Here is a 21,526-nt window from a genome sequence, read left to right on the forward strand (position 1 = left end):
AACAGTTCATGGAAAAGTTGAATTAAAAGATAATAGATTTTTCCCAGAAACTTTTTGAAGCCCCCTCATATATGAGATTCAGCAGAATGCATCCCTCAAATAGTTGATAAATTGAGTTACTTGTCCATATCTAGTCAATAAAAATGAAGGCGGAGAAACAGGAAATTCTGTATATTAGATTCTTATTGCTCCTGTGGAGCTGGACTGCTAACCACAAAGTCTGCAGTTTAAACTCATTCTCACATTATTCCAACTTCCTTTGTCCCATCTCCTGCTACTGCTTTTGACTTTCTTGCCTCTTTCATACAAAAAACTCTGTGATTACATTGGGTCCACCTTGATAATGCAGAATAATTTCTCCATCTCAATATCTTTGATCAAATCTACCAAATCCCTTTTACTATGCAAAGTCTTGGGAATTTATTTTTGGGGGGGTGGGGAGTGGGAGCAGGGTGAGGGTAGGGGAGTGGAAGGTGTCATTATTCAGCGAGAGATCATGGAACACAGAGGAAGGTGGAACACTCAGGCCCACCCAAATATCTTCTAATGTGATCAAGAGAGACAGGTTATTGGCGGCACCGTTAGACCCTTGAGTCCAAGTGTGTTCAAAGCTAGCTCTCAATTTTCCATGCAATGAGTTATTGAATTCACAGAGTTTAAGATTTTCTGAATGAAGATTCTGTAATGTATAATTCAAACAGGCACAATTTGCTCACTTGCCCATGGTCGTTGTACAACAGAGCTAGAATTTCATGCCAGCTCATCTAATAGTCAAGTCCATCTTCTTGTCAATTACAGGGATTACTGATACTATTACTCATTACCCTCCATATGAAGGGGCACTCTTTGTTCCTAGTTAGTGATCTCTCATTTCGTCCCCCATCCTATCCTCAGTCCAGTGTCTTTGTCACAAGAACTTCCATTGTAGGTCCTCTATGCAGGACCACATTCTCCTCTAATTCTCACCATATACCCAGTCTGTTCCTTCCCTTATTATTTTTATTTTAGTGGTGTTTGGTGGCTCACTGGGAAGCCAGATCTCAGATTCTGGAATGGCAACAAGATGCACACCTTTCCTAGGATTTAAGAAACTCTTTAAAAACACAATAGACATTCTTTTCACTACTGTCATTGTTGAAAATCATACTTCTTTTAGACTATAGTTGAATTTTCAAATTCTGCGACCTAAAAATTTTTTTAAACTTCCTTGTTACTCAGACTTCATCAGTAGTTCACTAAAATAAATCATATTTTTGTTGTTGTTTTTAACCTCAGAATTTTACATTTCTAGAATGACAGTTATTGTTCCACATGAGGTATAAATATAAAGGCAAAGTACATCATGGCTCAAACTAAATCTAATTTAATTAGGCAGCTGGTCATTGTTTTTGGAAAGGAAATATATAGATGCTGATGTGATTTATTATCTTATGATATTCCATGCTTCTGTAGTAGGCCACTTTAGCTGTCTCTTCACTTACAGCTTTAATCTCTTAAATTAATTATTTCAGGTTTTTCAGACTCCTCAAGGTCCTGTCGCATTTATTTATTTATTCTTCAGAGAAGATTTTGTGAGTTATTGGTAGGACTGTAATCTGAAAGTTTATATACGGTACCATTCTAAATCAGAAAGAACAAAAGTTCATACCTATGATGACTTTGCCATGTATCAAATGACTAGGATGAACCAGATTTCTCCAAATTCTGTTTATGGTAGGTGTCCAGTAAGAGTGGGAAAGACTGGGACGAGCATTCTGTTTTTTTGAAACTTTTAGTTTGTGAATTGAATGAAGACTTATAGAGCAAATTATCAATTTTACATTAATCAAAGCATACACTTCACTTTGTCTTAAAAATTGCAATTCCCTCCACAGAACAACAGTTAACCCATTTCCTCTTTGTGATTCTTATTTCGATTCCACCCTCCTACCCAGCCTTTCTGAACTTCATCCTTAGACAAATGTTGCCCTTTTGATTTTGAATGGTTGACCTTTCCATGATCAGTAACTTTATTAGTGTTCTTGTGCCCCCAATAGACCTATCTACTTTGGTTGAAAGTTTAGCCATAAAGGTGAGTTCTGTTCCAGGTCCAAAGGATGGTCGAGGGCATCGAGGGCCATTGTTTTGGGTTACTCCCATCGTTTTCTCACCAGTAAGACCATACGTTTTTATAATTTTGAGTTTTGTTCCACATTTTCTCCTACTCTATCCAGGATCTTCTATGTGATCTTTTTTAGACTAGTTGATAGTGGTAGATAGTTGTTCTGGTCTCAGGTTCGCAGAGCCTGATGATTACATGTTCTACTAGTCCATTGTACTAATTGAATCCAAGCATCTTCAGTTTTCATCATTCTCCTTTCCTCTGTACATGGACAGACTAATTGTTGTACCTTAGGTGGCTGTTCATGAGCTTTTAAGATTCCAGTTGCTATTCTCCAAAGTAGGCTGTATAACATTGTCTTTTCAGATTGATCATGATGTCCCCTGAAATTATAGTTCTGAGTTCCCAGACCTAACAAATTTTATCTGAAAGTATTTGGTGATGTTTCAGAACTTTTAATCCATTTTCCCCTTGTATGCTCCACCACATTCATAGATATGTTTGCCGTGAAGGTAAATGCCCATGTACAAATATTCCCTGTCAAACTTTTATGTATTTTATGCCCCCACTTTCCCTGTACTGCTTGTGTGTCTATCCATGTATCTATCTATCAAACAATTGTTGCAAGGTTGTCTATATGACAGCATTTATTTCTATGTCCTTAAACCCTTGCATTCTTCCCTGTGTCTTCACCTGAGTTCATCATTCTTCTGAAAATCTCCCTCTTGTTGTACATTGCCTTCCCAGCCACCCAAGTTAACACGCATCTACCCATTAGCCAGTGAATCACTCTCCTTTCCCTCTCACCTTGGTTACCATCAAAGAATGGTTCTTTTAGCATTAAAACCCTTTCTTGAGTTTTTATGATAGTGGTTTCATACAATATTTGTTCTTTTGTGATTGCCTAATTCCACTTAGCATAATGTCCTCCATGTCTATCCATGTTATGAGGTGTTTCAAGGATTTATTATTCTTCAATGTTGCTAGTAGTCTCCATCTTTTTGCTATTATAATAGTGTTGCAATAAACATGCGTGTGTGTGTGTGTGTCTATTTATGTCATGGCTCTTATTTTTGAGGCTGTAGAGAGTCCTTGTATGGTGCTGTAAGATAAGCACTGGACCTAAAGGTCAGTTTGAACTGCAAGGTCAGAATCCGCTGCTCTTTGGAAACTCTATATAGGGTCATTATGAGTCAGAATTGACTTCACAGCACTAAGCAGCAATCAACCAAGTAGAGGGTTTGCTGGGTCATATGGTATTTCTAGTTCCAACTTTTGATGAAGTGCCATACCATTTTCCACAGTGGTTGCACCATTTTACAAGTCCCACAAACAGCATACAAGGGTCCCAGTATCCACACCCTTGCCAGCATTTGTTGTTTTCTGTTTGTTTGTTTTTTTTTTTTTAACTTTACTATTAATGCTGGGGTGAAATGATATCTCATTGTTTTGATTTGCATCTCTCCAATGGACTCCTGGTATGGAGTTATAGAATAAACACTGGATTGGTAATTATAAGGTCATTGGTTCAAGCCCACCAGCTATTCCTTGGAAGGCCTATACATGGTTGTTATGAATCACAACTGACGTGATGATAATAACAGTAATAGCTAATGATGGTGAACATTAATTTCATATGTTTATTGGCCACCTGAATGTCTTCTTTGTTGAATTGTCTGTTCATGTACTCTAATCATTTTTTAATTAGATTTCAGTTGGATGATTTGTGTTTTCCTTGTAGAGGTGTTGGAATTTTCTATAAATTTTAGATTAATCCCTTGTCTAATAAGTCATTGCAAAAGATTTTGCAGACTCCAGTCTGAGGATTCTCTTTATTCTTTGGTGAAATCTTTTGATGCACATGACTGTCTAATTTTTAGGAGGTCTCAGTATCCTGTTTGTGTAACTTCTGTTGTTTGTGTGTTTTCAGTTATATTTGATAATGTATTTATGCCATGTATCAGAGTCCCTAGTTTGTCCCTATTGTTTCATTGATGATCTTTATAGATCTAGGTTTTACATTTAGGCCTTTAATCTATGTTGAGTTCATTTGGCATATGGTGGGAGATATGAGTCTTGCTTCAGTTTTTTGCAAGAGCATTTATAGTGTTGCTAGTGCCATTGGTTAAAGAAATTATATCTTGCTCATTTCATGTGTTTTGGCCGTTTGTCAAATATCAGCTGACTCTACCTGGCTAGAATTACTTCTGGGCTCTCAATTTCACTCCACTGATGTATGTGTTATTTGTTGTATCAGAATCAGGCTTCTGATCACTGAGGCTGTGTAGCAGATTTTAAGAGACCCAGAGGAGACATTCTTCTGTGGGATTTGGAAAGCAGAAGGGAAGCAGCAACTATTTTGTAGTTCTCACAATTGCTTTCTCTGTTGGCTTGGGGCAGTAGCTAAGCCTACACCTGCTCTACTTTCTCCTGGACCCCCTTTTAGCCTTTTGATTCCCAGGCCAGGTGAATATTAAGCTCAATGATGAATAGTGCCAGCTTCTCTCATGGGACAGCTGTATCACTAAGGTCACAGGCAGTGACTTTGTGTGCTCTAGCGTGTACTTGAGGTTTTCTTTCTCTCTCCCTTTAGATCCACCTTCTCTTACCAACTGCTTGCCCTGTGGATGTCAACCCCAGCATCAGGTGGGACAGCAGTCCTACAGAGACAATTTAACCAGCACCCATGATCCTCAAAGTAAAACCCAGACACAGAATGAAAGATCTCTGAGTCTATCTTTTTATGGTTTGAACCCTGATTATTACAACACCCTACCCCCTTTACTATGTAAACCTCCATTTTTTACAAAAACCGATTCCAACCTGCCTAAATCAGAAATCTTAAATTTATTATTTGTTTTAATTCATTGTTCATAGGCTATGTGTTGGCTATAACATTAATTTGTAGCTTAGTTGCCCACAAGTGTGACGTTGTAAGATAAGTATTGGACTGCTAACTGCAAGGTCAGCAATTCAAACCCACAGTTTTAAGCCGCTCCTCAGAAACCCTATGCATAGGATGGCTATGAGTTGAAACCAATTTGACAGCACTTAACAAGTACAACAACATTAAAGGTCAGGGTCTTATCATTTTTTTCTGAATGTAGTCTTGCTTCTAAAATTAACATAGTTTTAATATTAAGGAAATGTTGTTAGGTGCCATCAAGTTAGTTTTGACTCATAGAGGCCCAAGGCACAACAGAAAGCCACCCTGGCTGGTCCTGTGCCATCCTCACAAACATTGCTGTATTTGAGCCAGTGTTGCAGCTACTAGGACAATCCAGCTCACAGAAGAGCATTCTCTCTTTTTGCCGACTCTTTAATTTACCAAGGATGATGCTCTTGTCCAGGGATGACCTGTCCAAAGTATGTGAGATGAAGCCTCCCCATCCTTGCTTCTAAGGGCATCCTGGGAGCATTTCTTCAAGACAAATGTCATTGTTCTTCTGGCAGTCTATGGTGCTTTCAATGTTCTTCACCAACACCATAAATCCAGGGTCATGATTCTTCTTTGCTTGCTTTTATTCATTATCCAGCTTTCACATGCATATGAGACAATTGAAAATATCATGACTTGGGTAAGGTGCACCTTGGTCCTCAAAGTAACATCTTTACTTTTTAATACTTTGAAGAGATCTTTTGTAGCAGATTTGCCCAGTACATGTAGTATATCATTTGATTTTTTGACTGCTGCTTCCATGGGTATTGATTGTGGAATACAAGTAAAATGAAATCCTTGACAAATGTAATATTATCTCTGTTCATCATGACTTTGCGAATTGGATGCAGTAGCTCAAAAGAGGAAACAAATCCTTACAGCAAGGATCATTCCCACCCCCTCCATACAAAGAGCAGACAGGGTTGGGCAACTTGGACATTGGTTACCCAAAATGGGGGGCTACAAAGGCAAGAAGTGACTGGCTTACAAGCTTTCAAGAGGGAAACTAGATTCAGAGGGCGTGAAGGAAGGTAGAATGTCCACTGAGTAGTATCCAATCTGTCTAGGTGGGGCTGATGAAATGAAATGTGGATGGGTCTCTTGTGATACAGCAGTGAATAATTGTTATCAGGACTGCTTGTGAGGGTTGGAAACGTAAAGGTAGACATTTTGTAGCAAGGAGGGGAATGATTAACTCTTCAGCCTAGGTCCCTGGGACCATCAAGGGAGAAGAGCAGAGAGTGGGACCCTACCCAGAGAAGCAGTGATGCCTGAGATGGAGGCAGAAATGATGACGTGGAGAGATGGAGCAGTTGGGGATTTTAGACACAGAGAGGGAGAGGAACTGTGTGCTGATGACCAGGGGGCAGGCTTGTAGTATATATATACCCTTTGATTGGTTGATGATGCATGGAGGGGATTGTAACCACAGCAATGAAATGATATATAATAGGATGAATGTAAAACTAATGTTCTCCCATGTAAACTATCACATAATTCACACAAAAATTTTTTTTTTTAATTTTCTGGTGCTTTAGCTAAGTATTATGATAATTAGTATTTGTGAACCTATGTCAATAAATGTTTTGGGAATTAAGAAGTTAAAAGAAAAGAAGTTGAACAATTAAAAAAAAAAAAAGACTTCCACTCAGTTACTAATAATGTTATAACTAATAACGTTGTGGGGTCCTGCTGCGGCATTGAAGAATAAGCAGTGGACGGCTAGGAAACAAGCAAACAAAAAATGCCTTAATTCTATTCTGACACTTTTGAGTCAGAGTGACCGTGGAGGACAGAGTTATTGTTGTTGTTGTTAAGTGCCATAGAGTCGGTTCCGACCCATAGCGACCCTTTACAGGGTTTCCGAGGCTGCAAATCTTTACGGGAGCAGAAAGCCTCATCTTTCTCCCGCGGAGCAGCTTAGAACTCCCTTATATTAGTTTCAGAAGTAAGACCGCATTCAGAAAAAAATGATAAGATCCTGACCTTTAATGTTGTTGTTGTTGTTGTTAAGCAGTTCTTATCTACAGCCACAAACCAGTGTTGACATTGCCACAATGTTGAATCTTCCTGTCCATGAGCCTGGCATATTATTCTATTTTTGTAAGTCTCTTTTGGTTTCTTATAATAGTATTTTGTAGTTTTGTTTCTAGTTAGATTTATTCCTAATTTTTTTCATCTTTTGAGAGGCTATTGTAAATGGTATTGTTTTCCTCATTTTCTTTTCAGAGCTGTCTGTATTAGTATAGAAGAATACAACTGATTTTTGTATATTGACCTTGTACCTGCCACTTTGCTGAATCATTCAGTGATTCAGCAAAATGTTTAGAAGATCACGCTTAGCTAAACTAATTACTGGAGTAATTTTCTTACTGAGTCTCTGGGATTTTCTATGTATAAAATCATATCATTGTCAAATAGAGTTTTACTTCTTTGCCAATTTTTAAAGTTTGTTGTTGTTAGGTGCCATAGAGTCAGTTCCAACTCATAGTGATTCCACATAGGGTTTCCAAGGTGTGGCTGATGAGCTTGAACAGCTAACCTTGTAATTCAAACCTACCTTGCAGTCCAGATGCCAATTGGATATTTTAATTTCCCTTTCTTGCCTTATATCTCTGACCAAGACTTCAAACACAGTATTGAACAGGAATAGTGATAAAGAGTATCCTTGTCTGGTTGCTGTTTGCAAAGGGAAGGCTTTCAGTTTCTCTCCATGGAGAGTAATATTGGTTGTTGGATTTGTATATACACTCTAAACTATGTTGACGATTTTTCCCTTTAATTCCTACTTTGTTGAGTGTTTTTTCAGGAATGAATGTTGAATTTTGTCAAATACCTTTTCTACATCAATCAATATGATCATGTGGTTCTTTGTTGTTTTTAGTTGCCATCAAGTCAATACCGACCCATAGTGACCTTATGCATAGCAGAATGAAACACTGCCTGATCCTAGGCCAACCTCACTACTGTTGCCACGCTTGAGTCCATCGATGCTGCCACTTGGCCAATCCATTTCGTTGGGGATCTTCCTCTTTATCTCTGACTCCCTACCTTACCAAATATGATATCTTTCTCCAGCAACTGGTCCCTCCTGTCCAAACTATGAGAGACAAAGTTTGGCCATCTTGGCCTCTAAGGAGCACTCTGGCTGCACTTCTTCCAAAATGGATCTATTGGTTCTTTGGCAGCCCATGGCAATTTCAATACTCTCTTCCAACACCATAACTCAAAGGCATCAATTCTGTGGTCTACCTTATTCATTGTCCAGCGTTTGCATGCATATGAGGTTACTGAAAATACCATGGCTTGGGTCAGGCTCACCTTAATCCTTAAACTGATATCTTTGCTCTTCAATACTTTACAAAGATCTTGTGTAGCAGATTTGCCTAATGTAATATGTCATTTAATTTCTTGCCTGCTGCTTCCATGAGTGTTTTATTCATATGGTGGATTGTGTTGATTGCTTTTCTAATATTGAACCATCCTTGCAGCAGTGATATGAATCTGATTTGGTCATGATGTACTTTTTAATAGGTTTTAAAATTCTATTGGTTAGGATTTTGTTGAGAGTTTTTGCATTCGTGTTCATGAGGGATATTGTTGTTAAGTGCAGTCGAGTAAGTTCTGACTCATAGTGACCATGTATAGAGTTTCTGAGGAGCAGCTAGTAGTTTTCAACTATTGACCTTGTGGTTCGCGGTCCAGTACTGATCCTATAGCACCACACCAGAAGTCCTTGCTCATGAGAATTATTGGTCTACAATTTTCTTTTTTAGTGATATCTTTGCCTGGTGTTGGTATGAGAGTTATGCTTGCTTCATAAAATGTACTTGGGAGTTTTTCAATCCTTTTCTATATTCTAGAAAAGTTTAAGTAAACTGATGTCAGTTCTTTTCTGAATGTTTTATAGAATTCACCAGTAAAGCCATGTTGTCCAGGACTTTTTTTTGTTGGGAGTTTTTTAATGACCTGATCTTTTTTTTTCCTTTTATTATAAGTCTGTTCAAGTTTTCTACTCTGTGTTAGTTTTGGCAAGTCGTGATCTTCTAAACATTTATCCATTTTTTTCTAGATTTTCAAATTTGTTGTTGTTGGTAGGTGCTACCGAGTGACTTCCCACTGATAATGACCAGATGTACAATAGTACGAAGCATGGATTGGTCCTGTGCCATTCTCACAATCATTGTTAAGCTTGAACTCATTGCTGCTGCCATTGTATCAATATATTTTACTGGGGGACTTTTTCTTTTTCACTGACCTTCCTCTTTAGCAAGCATGGTGTCCTTCTCCAGGATCACTCCTGATAACATGTGTAAGAGATGAAGGTTTTCCCTTTTGGCTTCTAAGGAGCGCTCGGGCTGTACTTCCAATACAGATTTGTTTGTTTTCTTTGCAGTCCATGTTACTTTTAATATTCTTTTCCAACAGTACAACTCAAATGCATTAATTCTTCTATGGTCCTCCTTATTTATTTTTAAACTTTCACATGCATATGAAGCTATTGAAATACCGTGGATTAGGTCAGGCACATCTTAGTTCTCACACTGGCATCTTTGCTCTTAAACACTTTAAAGAGGTCTTGTGCAATGTATTTCCCTAATGCAACTTATTGTTTGATTTCTTGACTGCTGCTTCAATGAGTGTTAATAGTGGATCCAAGTAAAATGAAGTCTTTGACAACTTCAGTCTTTTCTCCATTTATCATGATGTTGTTTAATACTGCAGTAGTGAGGATTTTTTTCTCTCTTTACATTGAGATACAAGCTGTACTAAAGGCCGTGGTCATTGATCTTCGTCAGAAAATATTTTAAGTCCTGTTTGCATTCAGCAAGCAAGGTTATATCATCTGCATATTGCAGGTTGTTAATGAGTCTTCCTGTAATCTTGATTCCACATTTTTTCTTCATATAACCCAGCTTCTCAGATTATTTGCTAAGCATAGAGACTAAACAACTATGGTGAAAAAATACAACCCTGGCATACATCTTTCTGGATTGAAAACCATTCAGTGTCCCCTTGTTCTGTTTGAGTGATTTCCTCTTGGTTTAGGTACAGGTTCTTCATAAGCACAATTAAGTGTTCTGGAATACTCATTTTCTGCATTGTTTTCCATAGTTTGTCATGATCCACACAATTCATAGCCTTTGCATAATCAATGAAGCACAGGTAAACATCTCTCTGGTATTCTTTGCTTTAAGCCAAGATACATCTGACATCAGCAGTGATATCCTTCGTTCCCCCTCCTTGTATGAATATGACAGTATCCTGCTGCTATTCATAAGTGTTTCAGTTGCTAAACATTGAGAAATCATCAGCCTCCCTTTTTTCCTAGTCTGTCTTCATCTGGAAACTCAACTGAAACCTGACCCACATGGGTGAACCTGCTCATATTTAAAATTCTGGTGACATAGCTTTCAGCATCACAACAATATGCAAGACACCAGTACTACAAACTGACCAACAAGTGGTGGATTTTCAAATTTATTGGAGTATAATTCTTCATAGTATTCTGTTATTATCATTTTTATTTTCATTGGTTCTGTTGTTATGTCACCCATACTGTTATTTGCACCTTCCCCTTCATTAGATTTTCCAATGGTTTGTCAATTTTAATAATCTTTTCAAAGAACCAACTTCTTGTCTTTAAGATTTTTCTATTTTCTAATTCATTTATTTCTGCTTTAATCTTTATTATTATTTTTTCTTTTCTTCTTTTGGCAGGGGCCTTCTTGGTTGTTCCTTTTCTAATTGTTGGAGTTGTTGTGTTAGGGTGTTGAGTTTGGTTCTTGCTTCATTTTGTATGTATGTATTTATTGCTCTAAATTGCCCTGTAAACACTGCTTTTGCTATGTTCCAGAGGTTTTTGTATGCTGTGTTTTCATTCTCTTTTGATTCAAGGAATACTTTTATTTTGTTTTTTATTTGTTCTATTACCCAGTAGCTTTTCAGCAAGATGCTATTCAATTTCCATGTATTTGGTTTTGTTTCCTTTATCTTCCTATTGTTGATTTCTAATTTTATAGCATTGTGATCTGAAAAGATGCTTTATTGCTTTTTGATGTTTTAAAATTTATTGAGTCTTACTTTGTGGCCTAACATATGGTCTGTTCTGGAGAATGTTCCAAGTGCACTGGAGAAGAATGTGTATTGCCTGTTGTTGGATTGAGCGTTCTTTATAAATCTATGAGTTCAAATTGGTTGACTGTCTTCTTTAGTTCTTTTGTGCCTCTGTTGAGTTTCTGTCTTTTATCAAAAGTGGTATATTAAAATCTCCTTGTGGCACTATAGGATAAGCACTTGACCACAAGGTTGGTGGTCAAACTCACCAGCAGGTCCTCAGAAACTCTATACAGGGTCGCTATGAGTCAGAACCAACTCAATGGCACTTCACAACAACAATTATTTTAAAGTTGTCTATTTACTTCGTCACTTCTATTAGAGTTTACCTTATGTATTTTGAGGCTATTTCATGTGGAGCACAGATATTTATTATGGCTATGTTCTCTTTATCAACTGATACTTTCATCACAAGATAATGTCTTACTTTGTTTCTTATGTTGATTTTTGTCTTAAATTCTATTTTATCAAAAATTGATATTTCCATTCTTGATCTTTTTTTATTGCCATTAGCTTGATATATTTATTCCATCCTTTAAATTAAATCTGTTTGTGTCTTGGTGTGTAATATGTGTCTCTTGTAGACATTGTATTGAAGGATCCTGTTTTCTTATACATTCTGTCTCTCTTTTTTGCTGTTGTTGTTATGTGATGTGGAGTCTATTCTGACTCATAGCGACCCTTTACAGGGTTTCTGAGGCTGTAAATCTTTACAGGAGCAGAAAGCCTCATCTTTCTTCCACGGAACAGCTGGTGGTTTCAAACTGCTGACCCTGAAGTTAGCAGCCCAATTTGTAACCACTATGCTACCAGAGATGTCTCTTTACTGGTGCATTTAATCCATTCATGTATAATGCAATTATCAATAGGTATGAACATTTTGCTATGTATGTGTTTTGTGGTGCTGCTGTTTTCTTTGTTCCACATATTTTCTGTGCTGAGTTCATTTGTTTGTGTGCCTTCTTGTCAGTGAATATGGATTAATTTTCTTTGTGGTTACCCTGCAATTTAAGGAGCTCTGGTAGCGTAGTGGTTACGAATTGGGCTGTGGATCACACTTTGGACCAACCAGTCCTTCCTCTCCTCTCCCTTATATCACACAAGCCATGACAACCTGGCAGATGAGTGGTGGTATATATATATGTTGTTGAGTCAGTTCTAACTCCTAGTGAATCCATGTGCAAAAGAATAACACATTGCCTTGTCTTGTACCATCCTCACAATCACTGTTATGTTATGTTATGTTATGTTATGTTATGTTATGTTATGTTATGCTATGATTGAACCCATTGTTGCAGCCACTGTGTCAATACATCTTACTGGGGCTTCCACGTATACATATATTCATTGAGCACTTACCTAGCTAAAGCAGATGTTTAGATCTATGGCTGCAGTAGGACATAAGTTAAACATGGATCTAGGTGTCATTTCACCTAGAGATTTAGGTTTTGATGTGCAAAGGTGATATCACACAGGTAATTATGAAATTAATTATTTAACTACAATTGTGTCAAGTACTCTGAAGGGCAAAGATCATAACAGGAGTTCGATCCAAATCTTGTGGGTCAGGAAAAGTGTCATTAAAGAAATTATATTTAAGCCTAAAACTTAGAGGAGCTTGTTAGGCCAAAGATTTGGTTTTGAGGAGAAAAATGGCTAAAATACCTTAAATTTTTTGGCATTAACAATTTGGTAGAATTTTGTTTGCTTATTTGTTTGTTTCTCTTTCTGAGGTCCTATCTATAGGCACCTTCATGCATCACATGAAATCTGTTGCCAGAATCATTCACAATAAAGTTGTCCTGTTTACCAGTCTGATAAGCTGTTTTTATTCTTTAATAAATAAGAAACAAGGGCATTGTTCCCTACAAAATAGCTGAGGTTTTACTTAAATAAAATCTGTTTGGAAATGTTAAGCGGGTTACACAGAACTAATATGCCTCAAGGTGGTCATTCTCTCTGGATTAAAACTGTGGAACAATTGTGGCTCCTGTTACAAGGAAAATAACAAAGGACTATTATAAAAGAGGACAAAAATCTCTGTTCCCAGAGGGGGACTGACAAGCTGAAAGTCTCTTCTACATAACAACACAAAAGCCTGATTGCCTAGAATTGTTTGTTTATGTAAATCAAGAGGGTACCATTAATTCTGCAAGTGAGACTGCTAAGCAACAAAGAATGTAATGATTGGCTGGATCCATGCTCACTGGCTTTTGGCAAATCTGACAGAGCCTATTGCTTTTACTCTTAACTCTGTCTGTATACCATTAGGAAAAGAAGTTTGTTATTATGTATTAAAAGTGAATTGAAAAATTCTTAGAGTAGGAGTTGGAGTTGGAGTTATAGATTTGAAGGCAAGAGTATTCATCTTTTCAAGATCTGTTCACTCACTCCCAAAGTTTCCTCAAATCAGACTCAACGCTGCACCATGACAGATGTTCCAGAGACATTCAGTGGGGCTGAGTGTAATGGGGATTCACCACCTGAAAATGGGCAACAATTCAACTCTAAAATCATGGATGAAGCAACTAATGCTGATGGCACACCACCATACTACAGGGTAGACCCTAGTCTTGGAGAGATTCCCATAGAAGAAAGTCAGGAAGACAGTGAAAAATCACAAGGAATCATGCTACTCAACTCGTCCATGGATGAGAAGTTCCTAAAAGGTAAACTATCTCTGTACTCCTCAATTAGCTTGTTCTGATTTATAAACTCACTCAGGATTATTTTCATAAACTACTATAACAAGAATTACCTGACTATATATATTTTTAAAAAGGTTATTTTATGGAGGCTGCATAGCATAAGGACTAAGCCTCTGCCTTGAATCAAATCTGGAATTATCAATATGATGGTTCTGTGGTACCAGACAATGTTCCTAGCCTCATAAAGCCTCAATTTTCTCTTTAGGGGAACATAAAGTAGTAGTACCTACATTTGTAGGGTTATTCTGAGAATCACTTTAGACAATTCAGATAAACTGCATACAGTAATTATTGGAAAAATGTTAATTGTTGTTAATAAGGGTAGAACTTTATTATTATTATAAACAGTTCCATTATTGGTTGGACAAGGAGAATTCAGATTTTCAAATTCTTCTTCTAAATATATCTGAAGATGTCTGAATTAATGATTCTTTATAGAGATATAAAAGGATAGATTCTTATTATTATGCCTTTAAATAAAGGATCCACTGAGGAAATGAACCCAAGTAATTTCAGCCATTGTCATTAAAATTAAAAACTCTACCTGGAGCCTAAATTGATAATTTATTTACTTTGCAACTATCTAATGCATAAGTATTAATGCTGTGGATTTTCCCTCCAGAGAAACCAGAAGAGAACCTCTTTATTGTTCATAAGGCTACTACAGATCTTTCTCTCCAAGAGACAAGTTCTGATGAAATGACGTTCAGAGAAGGTAACAGGAACTGTAGTTTTCTACACAGAAATTGAGTGGATATGAATGACAGTTTTTACATGGGATGTTATATAATTGTGGGGTTACAAAAGCAATCCAGGCAACACCTTAAAAAATGTCCAACCTGCTCTGTTGTTATTGTTAAGTGCTGTGGAGTTGGTTCTGACTCATAGCAACCCTGTACAGGATTTCCAAGGCTATAAATCTTTACGGGAGCAGAAAGCCTCATCTTTCTCCCACGGAACTGCTGGTGGTTTCGAACTGCTGACTGTAAGGTTAGCAGCCCAACTCGTAACCACTACGATACCAGAAAGTCTTGATTTATCTGTGGGTTCCACCTTAGATAGCATTTCAGATGGTTCAAGATTGCGATTGCATGGATTGGCATAGCTGTTTGACAAGCTTTGATTCTATTGTTAGTCCACTAAATCAGCATTTTCTTTTGACCAACATGTCTTCAAATCTATGTCAGGCCCCTTGTGGACTGTAATTTTTTTTTTTTTTAATAGATGTATCAAAAAAGTCTATTATCATTGTCATGCAGTTTAAAGTAACTTTAAAAATTGATTGCTGTATAAGAAAATGCTAGGTTTTTGATATAAGCCCAAAATGGTTTCCTCGTTCTTGTCAAAGAAAGCTCAGAAGGTGATAAAGTTACTTTTTTGTGTCTTTTCCCAAAATAGGAGAATAAAAAGTACATTGATTTTTAAATGAGGACATTGGCTTTAAAGTAAACTCAGTAGACTAAGAATCATGCATTCTGCAGATGTCTATTCTAAGAAGACGTTCACATTCAAAATGTTTCCATATACAGTGCAGGATATAATTTATTGATTAATCATTCATTTCTTATCTTGTAGCATAAACATCTTATTTCAAAATTAAAGTTATATTTTTAGGACCCCTCCAATGTAGTTTGATTAGTGTCTACGACTTTACAGACAAATGTTAAAGAGATTATTAGTTGAACGTCACATACACTAGTGTATGCCAAGGAGGAGATGAATGTGATTCGCCATTTCCTTCATTTTTCCTCTTTGTGTGGGAACCTATCAGACTGTGTTGACCACATTTAGTAGTTCACTGGTAGTCCCTTAATGAAAAATATAGTGATCAAAAATTGCCAAATTTATACAGTTCGAGAGACAATTTATAAGACTAGTGTGCCATCAAGTTGATTTTAACTCATAACAATCCTGTGAGACAGAGTAGAACTGCCCCACAAGGCTCTATAGGTTGTAGCCTTTGTGGGAACAGATCCTCAGGTCTTTCCTACCATGGAACTGCTAGTTTTCCTAGCTGACGGAGGCACAGATTTCAGTGTCTTTTAGTTTTACTGTGGTAAACATAATAAAAGTTAGTATGTTTAGAGAGTATAATCCTGGATGGAAAAACATGTTGAAGCTAAAAATATTAAGGAAAAATTATTATTTAAATCAAGAAGTAATTCCATGCATGACAAAACCATACCTGAGTCATGAATATGAGCAAAAAGATCAATTTCTTTGGTTCTTGTGGGGAAAATCCTCCCAAACAAAAGAAATTTTAAGATTATGACAAACTTAAAAATATATACTTATTTGCAATAGAAAGAGCATAGACTGGGCATGGGCACCTATGAATCAGAACTGATTGAACAGCACTTAACAACAACAACAACAAAAAGAGTTATATGGACACCTGGTGTGGTACTGTAGGATCAGCACTGAACTTGAAACCACGAGACATCGTCAGTTCAAACCCACCAGCTGCTCCTTGGTGGTTATGCATTGGAACTGACACAAAGGCACTTAACAACAATATAAGTTTAGAGTATAATTCTTTCTCTGCATGTTTTTAGTGTAATTCTTAGAAGTAGGGAAATGTAAAATAAATAGAAGGTAAAAATCCTATGATAAAAATGTATCTGTGGCATCTTTCAACGAGAGTAGAAAATTGTGAGAAGGGCAAAGAGGAACATTGCCTCTCACCTTAATAATAGGCTCAATTTTAGCATGTGCGGTAGCTCTCAAGGATAAGCTTTGACAGTGAACCACAAGGTTGGAGGTTTGAGGTCACCAGTTTATCCATGAAAGAAAGATAAATTTGCCTGTTTCCACAAAGATGAACAGCCTCAGAAACCCCATACAGATTTTTTATGATTCAGAATTGATTCTATGGCATTTAACAACAACAAATACAAATCATATTGTTGAGATTATACTTATATGATCTAACTCCTTAAAAAGTGAGAATTGCAATAAATTAAGCCTTTTAGATGTCACTACATGGTGATGCTATAGGATAAGTGCTGGATCAAAAGAACTGTTTAAACCACAAGGTTGGCAGTTCAAACTCACCAGCTGCTCCTTGGAAACCTTATCCAGGGTTTCTATGAGTCGAAAACAACAACACGGTGCCAAACAACCTGAGTTAACTAGGTATCTTGAGGCAAATCTATCAATATGCAGATATGACCTAAATATGAATTTTAAACCTTGGCTCTCTAAAAATCAGTGGTGAAACTTAGAACATATTGTGTATGATTTGGGGGGGTGGGTGTCTAGGTTAGTCCAACATATGGCTCCTGAACATCTGTTCCTCCTCCATCCCTGGTTAGTTTAGACTAACTCTGAGAAGCACAGTGACAAATGCTCAGTGTGGTACCCTGGGTGTGACCAGACATGAGCAGTCAGTCAAAGGTTTTACTATTAGAACAATGCCTTTTTGCTCATAAAGCACTTTTCTAATTTTACTTGAGGGGTGTATGTGTGTGTATGTATGTGTGTGTGTGTTTGAGGGGGTAAGGTTATAAGAGAGAGAGCCAGATACTTTATTTTAAATACTAATATATTGAGTGGTGACAGGCTAGACAGACTTTTAAAAGTATGTGTCTCAGGGTACACCAGTCCCACTAGATACAATAGCCCACACAAAAGTTCTATAATCAAATGAGCTTGGGTTGATTTCTTGGAGAATTACAATAAATTAGCTTTTTAAAGTCCTGAATAAATTTTAAATAAACTCATTTAACTGTATTTCATACAGTGTTTCCCAGACTCATTTGACTATAAAGACTTTTTATTATGTAAAAAATATTAGTAACTCACAGAATAACATCCCATAAAACACATGTTGGGAAATGCTTGTCCAAAAAAATGGTTTGGAAAATAATAAGTGAATGTTATACATGGCTCACTACCAATTGATTTTGCTATAGGTCACCAGTGGGAGAAGATTCCTCTGAACAGCAAGAACCAAGAACTAATTAGACAGAGGGAAATGATTTATGAAAAACCTGTAGAGGAAGAAGAAGAAGAGGCTAGAAAGAACAAAGCTTATCAGGCAACTGAAATTGAATGGCTAGGATTTCAGAAACCTAGCCAAGTTGACATGTTGCATTCTAAACATGATAAGGAGCCAGAGAGTTGGGATGAAGAAATTAATGATGATGATGATGATGATGATGATGATTGCAATGATGACAACGATGAAGTTCAAGTTATAGAATTCAAGAATAAAAATGAAGAAGGCTGTCAATTAAGAGATGAAGGTGATGCAAGTGAGGAATCCCTTCTGAGCAGCCCCAGTTCCCAGCCTGTGACACCAGATGAGCATCCAACCTTTGGGAAGAAGAATGACATCTCCAGAAATGCTTATGCAAGATACAATACAATATCCTACCGGAAAATCAGGAAGGGAAACACCAAGCAAAGAATTGATGAGTTTGAGTCCATGATGCATTTATAAATTAATTGCAACTGAAAAATTCTCATGTTTGCTAAAGGGAAAACTAATTCTCTTTTCTTGAGATGTATCTTTGGATGCCTCACTTAAGTAATTCCCTTTGAAGACATGGAAGCTTACTTTCTGTTTTGCTGTAGAATATTATGGAAATAACTCTAGACAACATTCAGTCTGGTAACTGCCAATCAAAAAGTATTAATTTCATTCTAGGCATTTTTTTTAAACATTCACTAATACAATAAGTAGTCAGAACCATGATGCAATACACCAAATAGTCAACATCATTATTGAATATGCCATGATTTGGCCTTAACAGTGGTAACATTTGAAAATTTAGTCATCAAATGAAAGAAATTACTTATTGAAATGACCCCATATTTTTCTTTTGATGTCTTTCTTGCTGTACATTGGAGGTGATAAAAAGTCTGCTATTAAACCACTCTTACTTTTAAACATGGTTTTATAGACTCTGGCAATAAAAGTTTCAGAATGCTTCATCTTTCTTTTATCTTCAAAAAGATCAATTTTAAGTAGTTTTCCTTGGCACATACAGGGTGAAAATTCTGTAGGCCTCCTTCCTAGGTGTTACCATTCACTGAATTTTCTCTCTGGAGGGGGCATGCATAATTGTCAGCCAGGAGAATTTTGTTTGCTAAATGTTGGCTTTATGCTCTCAAACTGAATTAAGTCCATTGTAAAGTTGATACAAAAGAGAAGCTAGAAGATTAGAGGGCAGTAGACTAAAGAGTTATATTTGATAGTTTTATTTTTGTGACTGGAAATTAAATCTTGTCTTTAATAGTTAAAGCCATTAAAAATAAAAATGACAGTTTTATCACACTTTTAAGAAAATACCCCTCTCTATTACCATACTTTCCCTTATTAACAGCTTCTTAGAGTAATTTTCTTTCCTTAGAAACCTGAGACAACTTTAGTCACAAATGTACTAGTTACTATGAAAGTAGAAATAACTATCTTAGAATAATTTCAAAGTAAAGTATATGCATGTACTTTTGTTGAGAAAGCTCTGATAATTGTTGGGAATATATTTTACTGGACTTCAGTCCAAATCTAGATGTTTAAAAATATGCTTGTGGACCTTCATTCAAACCAATACGCCAAATAATGTGTATTTATGAATGTGGAGAGTATATTTATATAGTTTTTAGTCTATACCACAGTTTTTCATTTCATGCTTCCATATATATTATGAACTTTTGTTACCACAGATAAAGATACTTTTTCACCCTTCAAATGAAAAGACAATTCCTTATTGTCTGAATGTAATACAGTCATTGTACTATTCAGTCCTTTGTTTATTATTTTTTTTTATTTTGTGAAAAACACTGGTATAGTCTTTCTTAGATTATTGCTTATTTATGTGTAAAAAATCCCACACATTCTACTGGCATTTCTGTTAATTCTTCCTGGTCATACAATATATTTCCACAGTATCATATATTACTAGTTTTTACAAGACTCAATTTTGAGTTCAGGATTGGGTGTTCCTTCTATTCTTTCAGAGAGCTTACCAGCAGGTCAAATGAAAGTCCTTAATCAATACAGAACCTGTAAATCTCATCTTTCACAATGCAAGTTTTCAGAATAAAACCAAGGTCTCCATTGGTAAAGTCAGGTAGGAGATTGATGCACTAAGACAATTTCCTTATTAATTTAGATCTTCTAATCTTTCTACCTGGACAACCTACTTTCTTTTCTGGATTTCTGGTGAGCCTTACAATTTGCCAATTAACTTCAAATCACATTATGTAATTGCATCATATTGTTAAATTACCATTAATACAACATGTATTGTGAGTAAACATAATGAAGGTGATGCATTTCTGTAGAACTTTAGTGAACTGGGAAGTATGATCACATGGTATAGCAAACCAACTATGGGGTTTCAGCAGTAACCTTGGCCTTTTTAACTCTATGGTCTTGTCAAAATTATTAACTCATTTAGAAATATTTTATCAGTCAAGATTTTCTTAGAATATGTTTATTTGTTGTTGTTAAGTACCATGGAATCAGTTCCGGCTTATAGACAGTGACCCTGCACAGGGTTTCTGAGGCTGCAAATCTTTACAGGAGCAGAAAGCCTCATCTTTCTCCCATAGAACAGCTGGTAGTTTCAAACTGTCGACCTTAAGGTTAGCAATCTGATTTGTAACCACTATGCTACCAGAGCTCTGAGTGTTTAATGCTCATGAATGAAGCAATGAAGTTGCAAAAGAGCACTGAAAGTATTCGTTATCATCAGTACACACTGCCTTATACTGCCATCTTATGTCAAGGCCATAGAATTAATTGACCATAAGTAACATGAAGGTGGAGTACTGGTCTGGCACTGTAGGATAAGCACTTGATCATAAGATCGGTTTGAACTGCAATGCTGGTGATTCAAACTCACCAGCTGCTCCTTAGAAACCTTATACAGGGTCACTATGAGTCAGAATTGACTCAACTGCACCGAACAATAACATGATGGTGATGGATGGCTGTTAGATTCTTTTTAAGCAAGGAAAGACAAAGGTATGACTCATATTGCATGGGGGCATTTAAAATACTTAAAACACATGTAGGAGATTATGAAGAAAGCAAATTAGTAATTCAGGTTTATCTGAGCTTTCATGGTTCAAAGTTCAGGAATGGTATGAATAGTCCTGGTATGTGGTAAGAATAAAAATTGATTTTGCTATAGAAATGCTAATATTTTATTACATGACTTTTTGTTTTCTTAATTGCTAGGTTGAAAATGATTAATAATAACTCTATTTCTCTGATAGTATAAACTTACCTTTTATATAATACTATCTCTGAATGCACAGATATGCCAGAATATGTATATATATGTATATATGTTTAATTATTAACACTTTAGATAAAGAAAGACTGTGTACAACTTGCTTGCAATAAAAGTTTGAGTCCTTGTTTGTGGTTTCTAGACTTAATTTTATTTGACTTATTTATGAAATTTAAAATGCTTATATATCAATAATTACAAAGGCCATCAATGTATGTCACTGAGAAATCAAAATAGCATCCCATTTTAATTCATTTGAAATATTTATTTTGTTTAAAGTTCTTTAATTGTAGATGAAATTGTAAAAGCATTTCTAGTAAACAGCCACATAATGGACATGAAAATTTTCTATAATTTTTATAGGAACCATGATATTATTTTAGGCACTTCTTAACTACAACAACTTAAAAAAAAA

General features: G+C 36.2%; 1 protein-coding gene across 1 annotated transcript; it reads left to right on the forward strand.

Annotated features, from left to right (window-relative positions):
* Window positions 1–13,584: 13,584 nt before the first annotated feature.
* Window positions 13,585–18,308, forward strand: ERMN (ermin, ERM-like protein). The gene is made up of 3 exons (XM_006872040.1): window positions 13,585–13,825; window positions 14,487–14,579; window positions 17,779–18,308. The coding sequence occupies exons 1-3, from the start codon at window positions 13,585–13,587 to the stop codon at window positions 18,306–18,308; spliced, it is 864 nt and encodes a 287-aa protein (XP_006872102.1).
* The last annotated feature ends 3,218 nt before the right edge of the window (window positions 18,309–21,526 follow it).

This window comes from Chrysochloris asiatica, unplaced genomic scaffold, assembly GCF_000296735.1.
Source record: "Chrysochloris asiatica unplaced genomic scaffold, ChrAsi1.0 scaffold00181, whole genome shotgun sequence".
Lineage (NCBI taxonomy): Eukaryota > Metazoa > Chordata > Mammalia > Afrosoricida > Chrysochloridae > Chrysochloris > Chrysochloris asiatica.

Excerpts from the sequence above, each read along its gene's own strand:
- ERMN (XM_006872040.1), top strand. The coding sequence starts at position 13,585 with ATGACAGATGTTCCAGAGACATTCAGTGGGGCTGAGTGTAATGGGGAT. Across the intron at positions 13,826-14,486 it reads GGATGAGAAGTTCCTAAAAG|AGAAACCAGAAGAGAACCTC; the intron begins GTAAACTATCTC and ends TTTTCCCTCCAG. Across the intron at positions 14,580-17,778 it reads TGAAATGACGTTCAGAGAAG|GTCACCAGTGGGAGAAGATT; the intron begins GTAACAGGAACT and ends ATTTTGCTATAG.